The 7869-nt window shown below is 35.7% G+C and overlaps 2 protein-coding genes across 2 annotated transcripts; one reads left to right on the top strand and one right to left on the bottom strand.

The window, feature by feature from the left end:
- The first annotated feature begins 300 nt into the window (after window positions 1-300).
- LOC110898119 (uncharacterized protein At2g27730, mitochondrial) lies at window positions 301-3548 on the top strand. Its single transcript, XM_022144870.2, has 4 exons — window positions 301-454; window positions 1885-2011; window positions 2858-2896; window positions 3126-3548. The coding sequence occupies exons 2-4, from the start codon at window positions 1910-1912 to the stop codon at window positions 3318-3320; spliced, it is 336 nt and encodes a 111-aa protein (XP_022000562.1). The 5' UTR covers window positions 301-454; window positions 1885-1909; the 3' UTR covers window positions 3321-3548.
- A 56-nt stretch (window positions 3549-3604) lies between these two features.
- LOC110898118 (rho GTPase-activating protein 5) lies at window positions 3605-6880 on the bottom strand. Its single transcript, XM_022144869.2, has 5 exons — window positions 6346-6880; window positions 4801-4921; window positions 4599-4718; window positions 4288-4518; window positions 3605-4211 (listed from the first exon to the last, which is right to left on the bottom strand). Exons 1-5 carry the CDS (start codon window positions 6708-6710, stop codon window positions 3762-3764), a joined length of 1287 nt encoding a protein of 428 aa, XP_022000561.1. The 5' UTR covers window positions 6711-6880; the 3' UTR covers window positions 3605-3761.
- Between the last annotated feature and the right edge of the window lie 989 nt (window positions 6881-7869).

A 7869-nucleotide genomic window follows, 5' to 3' on the forward strand; every position in this document is an offset into this window, starting at 1 on the left:
GCTTGGGGGTGCAAATTCTCTGGTAAGGTGGGTGGTGGTATATGAGAAAGGGTGTTGTTTGAGTGTTAAATGACTAAAATGCCCCCATTCCGTTAAATATTAATTAAAAAAACTAACAGCATTACTAGTTACCAGTATAACAAAACGTAAACCACCATGCTTAGAATGTGAGATTTTAAAAATAGAGACGCAAATTGATCTCGTCTGTAATGTGAGATTTTAAAAATAGAGACGCAAATTGATCTGTAATGTGAGATTTTAAAAATAGAGACGCAAATTGATCTCGTCTGTAAATAAAAAAACGCAAATTGCACTTTAGTAGAAAAAAGAATGGGTGCCCAACTTATTTATTTCCCTTTTTACATTGGTAACCCTATTTGGGCCAACAGCAGGTAACTCCACCACCATAAGTCTACCAGCCGAAATCCCCAATTCAAACTCCGATCTATCTCCGGTAAGCATCTTCTCTCTGCAACTAATTTCGGCGTTTTTCATCTAATCACGATATTATTATACGATCAACCAGCTAGATTAGATAAACAATGTTAGTTTACAGTATAGATTAACAATTCAAAGCGATGATACAGAGATTCTTCCACATTTTCATTTCCACAGTTCGATTGCGCATCAAAACGCCATTATATTGAGACTGATCTCCAATAAACTCACCGAATTTGTGTTAATGTTTGATATTATTATCCACAAGTAATCACAAACACACATAGAAACACACATCATCATCGTCTGTGTAGATAGTTGATGCGTTGAAATACGGATTAATAAAACGGTTGTTGAATTCATATTGTTTTGATCTAGTGATTGTTACTAGTAAATATCTGTTTCATTGTTTGAAGGTTGTAAAATGCATAAATGAGTTGTATATGACCACTTACAACATATGAACATGTTTATAGGATTTTTTTAGTGCCTCACGTGGAGTAAACTATTGTTAGTAGGAAATCTGAACTCCGTTGTGATTGTCATGGCCGGACATAATCATAGTTATTAAAGGCGCTAGGTGCACTCAAGGCGCATAGGCCTCGCCTGGGGCCTAGGCGCAAAACGCAAAAAAAAGCGAGGGCCTGAGAAAAATAAAGCGCATAATGAAAAAAATTAAAAAATATATTATGTAAATGTATTAGAAAAAAAATACTATTCTTCAAATAAAATAAACAGAGTCTATTATGTAACACTTTATATCATATAGTTAGTACCAAATTATTAGTGTATTAGTGTAGAAAAGTAGTTTTCCTTGAATAAAAGTAGAAATCTGGCTAGAATCTTGTCGGAATTTAGAGAATTTGGCCAGAAACTCTCCGGAATCTAGGAATCTCGCCGGAATGTGCGCCTGAACCATCACCTGGAGAATTAAAGCGCAATTTCCTCGACTTAAAGCGCAACTGCCTTGCCTCGCCTGAAAAATGGGCCTAGGCACAAGAGGCGATGGCTTTTAACAACTATGGACATAATATTGGTTGTGACGAGTGACGACTGACAACTTGGTGACTGTTTTGTTGCCTTGATGTTATAATTTTTGTTGTTATGTAGCATTTTTGTTTTCACTTAGGCATTGGGGACGTTTAGTTAACTACACGGGTTACAGGTAATTTATTACCGGAGTCACTTGTACATAAGTTTATGTTAGCATGAGGCACATAGTAGAATATACCTTTATATTGGAACTTCACAAATCAGGTTTTGCATTGCTTGCAACTTTTGCATACACACTGAAGCTTGCACGTATTGTGTCAAATCAAATATATTATCCAAACACTTTATAAAACACAGTAATGTACTCTACGAAGACTAAGGATTGTTAAATAAGCTAATATTACATCCATAAAGATTTATCATCCAAACTTATAGATTTCTCATTTTTTGAAGTGAAAGTGATTTTAGACGCCTCAGCATGGCTACAAGACAGTTTGTTAGATCTGTATCCCGTAGGTTCTCAACCGGTGGTAAAGTACTTGGTGAGGAGGAGAAGGCTGCAGAAAATGTCTACATCAAGGTAATTATAATATAAAGAGTAATTACCATAGTCTATACTGTAAACTTGCTTTGACTATTCAATGCTCATACACACGCGACATGGTCATTTTCGTGAAACCAAAACATGTTTGTTTATTCTTGATTTTCCAATGTAAAAGAACACATTTTCTTGTGACGTTTCCTTCTTCATCAACAATAGTTGGTTTCTGAGTTTCTGGTTATATTTTCTTTTTCTGGTAACTCATTTTAGGTGTTTGGAAGTCTGTCTTGTTTTATGAGTAGTATAGATGCTTATATATAGGATTTTTAAGGTTCTGTTATTACTAGGCTTTGAGATGAAAATAGCTTTATTGCTACGCACATATCTACTTATGTATTAGCCTCATGCTTGTATAGAAATTTATATTTACTTTGTTATATTTTACCTCAAGAAGTTTTCAAGTGATGCTTGTTTCTGAAGCAGATGATACTAATGTTTCTCTCCTACAAGTTTGATAACATCACATGAAAATGGTAGCAATTCTTGAACATGCATAGAGAACAATCCATTTTTAAAATGGTAAATTTGACGCTATCTATCCTTTAGAAATATATATGAGACCGTGGAAGGTAAACTTCCAAAATGTGGGTTATATTAATATATGTCTTTGCACCTCTAAATGCCCCCCCCCCCCCCCCCCCCCCCCCCCGCGCGCGCGCGCGCGCGCGTGTTCTTAATACGCAAAGAGATTTGTACATGTTATACATGTTGATCATGAGTGGTTCTTTTTTTTCCTAATTCAGTTATAAAAAATCCACCAATAATCCTTAATCTGCATGTTCAGTCACTCAAATTTTAATTTTGCATTCAATCTTAATCTTGCAGAAAACTGAGCGTGAAAAGTTGGAGAAGCTTGCAAACAAGGTTTCTCTCGATCTGTTTCTCTTTCTCAAAAGGGTCAAATAACAAATGGGAACGGGTTAAATGAGTTGAAAATATCATTGTAATATTTATGTTTTTAGACAAAAAAGAGTTTACGAGTTAACCCAATCGGTACTAAAGAATGACCCATTTCAATCCCAACCCATTTGATCTGACCCACCCATATTTTTACGGCTACAGATTTTTTTGAGCTCTGTGATTGGCATTTCAGGGTCCAAAACCGGAAGAGACACCCGCTGTAAATGTCAGTGAGGCAAAAGCAAGTGAGCCCATTACTCCACCAAAAGGAGTATCAAGTGATATCCACAGGAATTATGCTGTTGTAGCGGGTGCGGTAACTGGTCTTAGTGCTTTTGGATGGTACTATCTGTCCAAAGACAAGAAGACCGAAGAGCCTCTAGATTGAAGATCCCGTATCAAGTTCAACGTTCTGAAAAATAAGAATGACATGATTCTGTAATCCATACTGGACTGGATACACAATGGCAGATTGTTTTTTTGTATTACAAGAGTTGATCAAGCGGACTATGAAGACCGTAATTTGTGTCGTGATTTATGTTTTGTAGCCATATTCTGTTGACTTGTGCGGGTTGGGTAGGTTCAACGGTGTTTGTTAAGGATTTTTATTATTTCACATTGCATGATAAATTTGGTAAATTAACTAAATTCAAATGAATTTGCAAAGACTAATACCAAAACACAAAGCTTCTTACATGGTTATTTAGTAAATTTACAACTGACAAGAAAAATCTATGCAAAAACAAACAAAGTTTCAGAGTTTTTTACAGATTTGAAATCGAAATCGAAATCGCAAGAACATATCTTACCATACAAACATCTCTTTCAATCAACGTGATGCTTCGATCTTTTCGGTTTGAGAATTTACAGAACTTTGATTGGAGACTAAAGCCACCGGTTTGATCTTTTCTGGATCACTTGACTTAGCCACCGGTTTGGGTTTATGGGTATGGTCAACCTCGTGGGTCTTTGGCTCGATGGGTGGAGATTGAGCAGGTGAATTACACAACCCGGGTCCATCAGATTCTTCTGTGGCAGTTATGTTTCGAAGATGATCATCTTCGTGTCCTGTCTCTTCATTTTCATCAAGATTTTGTTGCGCATGTGGATTCATTCCAGGCCCTTGATCGCTGTTTTCATCCGACGGTGATTCTCGTGGTGAGGCTTGAGACGATTCAGCAACCGAATCCTGTCGTTCACGAAGGGTTTTCAAGATCAATGTTTTCAAAAAGTTCATTACTCTAACTGCATACATCAACGCGTTCAGTGGATCCGCCATCTGCAGCAAAAACAGTGAACCAAATTCATACGTTTCCGTTAATTTTTACCACATGTAAAACAGTAAACTAACAAACCTGAGTCATATTTGGGGCGAAAACCATTGCAATATTGTGCGAATTCATCTTGTTGAGATGCTCGTGTTGGACAACATCAGCCATCAGATTGATGGCCCAATCAAGAAGAGCGGTTTCCGTTGGCGGCAGAAGGCGGCAAAGGGCGGTGCAGTCTTCCTCTGATTGACACTGCATTACTTGCTCAGGTGAAAGCGGATCCAAAATCCCCGTCGGCAGTTCTCTGAACCATGCCTGTATTATTATCAGATCAAGTTAACCACAATATTTAAACATTAATCGCAACACAATAAAACAATAATCATATCATATACCTTAATAAGACCAGCCAAACAGTGTACATCGATACCATCCGGAACCACGCCACTGTTCAACTGGTTTCTCAGATGTTCTTCCTGGTTATTGTCCGCGTTAATTCTAAAAATACCCTCAGCCTGCATACAGTTAAAAGGTCAACGACCCGTTTATTAATTATCGTTTTAACACAAAAAAAAGGGCGTAGTAAGATTAACAGACCTGCAGACCACCTTGACTATACAAACATTGTTGCATAAGCATGATTATAACAGGGATACTGTTTCCTCTGGAATCATATGACAACTGCATTGATTCGGTTGAAACGCCAAAAACAGTAGCACTACAAATCATAAAAAAAAAAAGAAAAACAAATTGTTAGGCAGAAGTTTAAAGTAAATGAACTGTAAAATCTTCACAATTGATATTTTTTCTGTTTTGAATTTGACTTGAACTCGATAAAGTATGTGATACGCGTTCAATACAGAACTAATTTTGACTAGAAAATTGCGATAACCGTGTAAACACTTGATACGTAAGGCAAGTATTAAGCTCTATAACCGTATCTAACACGCACAAGATGATTATGCGGTTCTCTACTTAAAATTGGTTGTGTATCTAACACGCCCCTAAAGTATGCTATCTAAATTGACTACATCAAGATTTAAACTAGTTGTTCGAAATCAAGAACAAGAGGCAAATAATCGAAAGCGAAACAAAAGTGGCAACATTTCTCATAACTAGAGATAAGACTAGGGCTGCAAACGAACCAAACGTTCAGCGAACAGTCCGTGAACCGTTCGGCGGGAAGTTCGTTTGTGTTTGTTCGTTTATTAAACAAACAAACACGAATATAAAATTTCGTTCATTTAGTTAAATGAACGAACATGAACAGAGGCCACGTTCGTTCACTTATGTTCATGAACGTTCGGTAACGTGTTCCTTTATGTTCGATAGTTCATTAGTGTTTTAGTTTTTATATTTTGTTTAAAGACTTCAAAATTCCGACAGAGAATATATTTAACTAGTGTCAGTTATTATATATTCTGTTCATGAACGCTTGTTTGTGTTCGTTTGTTTCCATTTGTGTTCATAAACATTAGTTTGTGTCCATTTGTATTCATCGATGTCAGTTTCCGTTCGTTACCTAAAATCTACAAATGGACACAAACGAACACGAACATGTTCACTTTCTTAACAAACAAACACAAACATAAAATATCGTTTGGTAAGTGTTCATGAATAGTTAGAGGTGTACAAATCGGTTGTTTCTTTAAACCTGTTCGGTTTTTAACCAAACAGGTTTTTTTTTTAGAAAAAAAAAAGTGATTTTTAAAAAACGGTTACCAGTTTTATACAATGAGAACCCAAACTGGTACTAACCGGTTCGGTTTAAAACCGGTTTGGGTTAAAAAAAAACTAGTTTTTAACCGGTTTAAACCGGGTTTTTTTTTAAACAGGTTCAGTTTTTAAACCGGGTTCAAAGATCAAGAATACTAACCACTCTACAAATTCGGGTTAAAACATGTTTTTTAAAAAACCGGCTTTAGTTTTTTTTTTTCCCCGGTTTCGATACTAAAACCGGTTTTTTTTTACAACAATTCGTGAACACATATATCTCTTAACAAACGAACACGAACAAGTTTGTGTGCAGCCCTAAATAAGACCATAAAGATAACTAAAACAAGATCCAAAACCCAATCAAGATTCTTCTAATTATGCCAAACTTAACTGTCAAAACTGTCACAAACAAACATATGTATGTACCTGGCACTAGGGGCTCTTCTGGGCACTTCAGGTTCAAGGTCATCAGGCAAACCAAGAAACCCATTAAACCTATCAAACGTAACATGTGCCACGTGGCGGACATCAGTGGGCCATCCAATCTCCATCCCAGTTTCTTGAGCCACTGCAGAATTAGAACCAACCCAGAAAGATTTCCTAAACAGAGCCAACAAAAGTGCTAATAATGACAACTGATTATTATCATCATCCTTATTTTCCCTGTTCATTACATCATTATTGTTATTGTTATCATCATCATCTTCTGGTTCTTGATTTACGTTATGGGATAATGTGGGCTCATGGGCTTGTGAAGATGAAGAAGAAGAAGAAGAAGAAACATCTGCCATGATTGTAAGAATAACTGAACAAGAAATGAGTAAAATAATATTGTTTTGAGATTCAATAGAGGAGGAGGAAGAAGAAGAAGAACGTGAGTATCATGAAGTTGGGTTTTTATTGATTGTGGTTGATTTTTTCTAGGGGTGGATTGGTGGGTCTTCTTCTTCTTCACTCTTGACCGTTTTTGTTTGTTTGTTATTTTCTTTATAAAATATTCATTTTTTTTATATATCACGAGGGCAAATTAATTACCTAACGATGGCAGGTAGTAACAAATTGTGTCGTCATCTCCTTCTGAATAGAAAACCCTAATCTACTAAAAAAAGCCTCACCTCAGAGGGGTCAAAAAGTTGTTGTGGACCACACGCTGAACTCTAGCCAAGAACCGAACCGCCTCCGACGCCAATGAGCCGAACGTATCAAACGACAGAGAGACAAAAACATGCTGATTATTCAATTTGGTCGCTTTAATTATTAATTAATAGACACTTAACTTTATTTTGGTTAATCAATCTTTTTCAATCATCATAATCTTCATTTAAGTCATTTAAATCACCTGAGCAAAAGTCGTGTTGTGATTTAATGTTTGTTTTTATTTGATTCGTTTTGTGTAAGTTTATAGTTCATTTTCGATCGGACTGTTTCTTTGAATAGACCTATCCATGATGAAATGTTAGGGCTTTTTTATTGTACTTTATTTTATTTATAGAAATGAACAATAATAATTCTATTATAATTTTATAGGGTTTAATAAAAATTAAATTCATCTTTTGATAAAATTGCTATGCTTAATGTGTGACTCGTTGGTCTTCTGAGGGTTAGTATAAAAAAACAGCCTCATAGTATAAAAATATAAACAAATAACTATAGAAGTAATAACCAACTCATCACTTCGTGTTATCTGGATCCGTGTATTACACGGGTTTAAGGATATAAAATTATAAATTATTTAATTTTATATTGTCTTCATAAATTTACACAAGTGATTTATTTTACCATAGAATACACAACAGTTGGTCATTGGTAAAAACGGATTATTTTAGAAACAAACCAACTTTACATGCCAAAACATAGGGCGAGAGGAAACTGTTTTCTTTTCAATTTAGATGGAATCCTTATATTTGGCGGTATTAAACGAAATCTAGGGATAAACGTTCGAGTGCCAGT

The sequence above is a fragment of the Helianthus annuus genome, chromosome 13 (assembly GCF_002127325.2).
Source record: "Helianthus annuus cultivar XRQ/B chromosome 13, HanXRQr2.0-SUNRISE, whole genome shotgun sequence".
Lineage (NCBI taxonomy): Eukaryota > Viridiplantae > Streptophyta > Magnoliopsida > Asterales > Asteraceae > Helianthus > Helianthus annuus.

Bases quoted from the DNA above. Each gene is read 5' to 3' on its own strand.
- LOC110898119 (XM_022144870.2), top strand. From the start codon at position 1,910: ATGGCTACAAGACAGTTTGTTAGATCTGTATCCCGTAGGTTCTCAACC. The intron at 2,012-2,857 runs GTAATTATAATA...TTAATCTTGCAG, and splicing joins CAGAAAATGTCTACATCAAG to AAAACTGAGCGTGAAAAGTT. The intron at 2,897-3,125 runs GTTTCTCTCGAT...TTGGCATTTCAG, and splicing joins TGGAGAAGCTTGCAAACAAG to GGTCCAAAACCGGAAGAGAC.
- LOC110898118 (XM_022144869.2), bottom strand. From the start codon at position 6,710: ATGGCAGATGTTTCTTCTTCTTCTTCTTCTTCATCTTCACAAGCCCAT. The intron at 4,719-4,800 runs GTCTGTTAATCT...AACTGTATGCAG, and splicing joins ATAGTCAAGGTGGTCTGCAG to GCTGAGGGTATTTTTAGAAT. The intron at 4,519-4,598 runs GTATATGATATG...ATAATAATACAG, and splicing joins GTTTGGCTGGTCTTATTAAG to GCATGGTTCAGAGAACTGCC.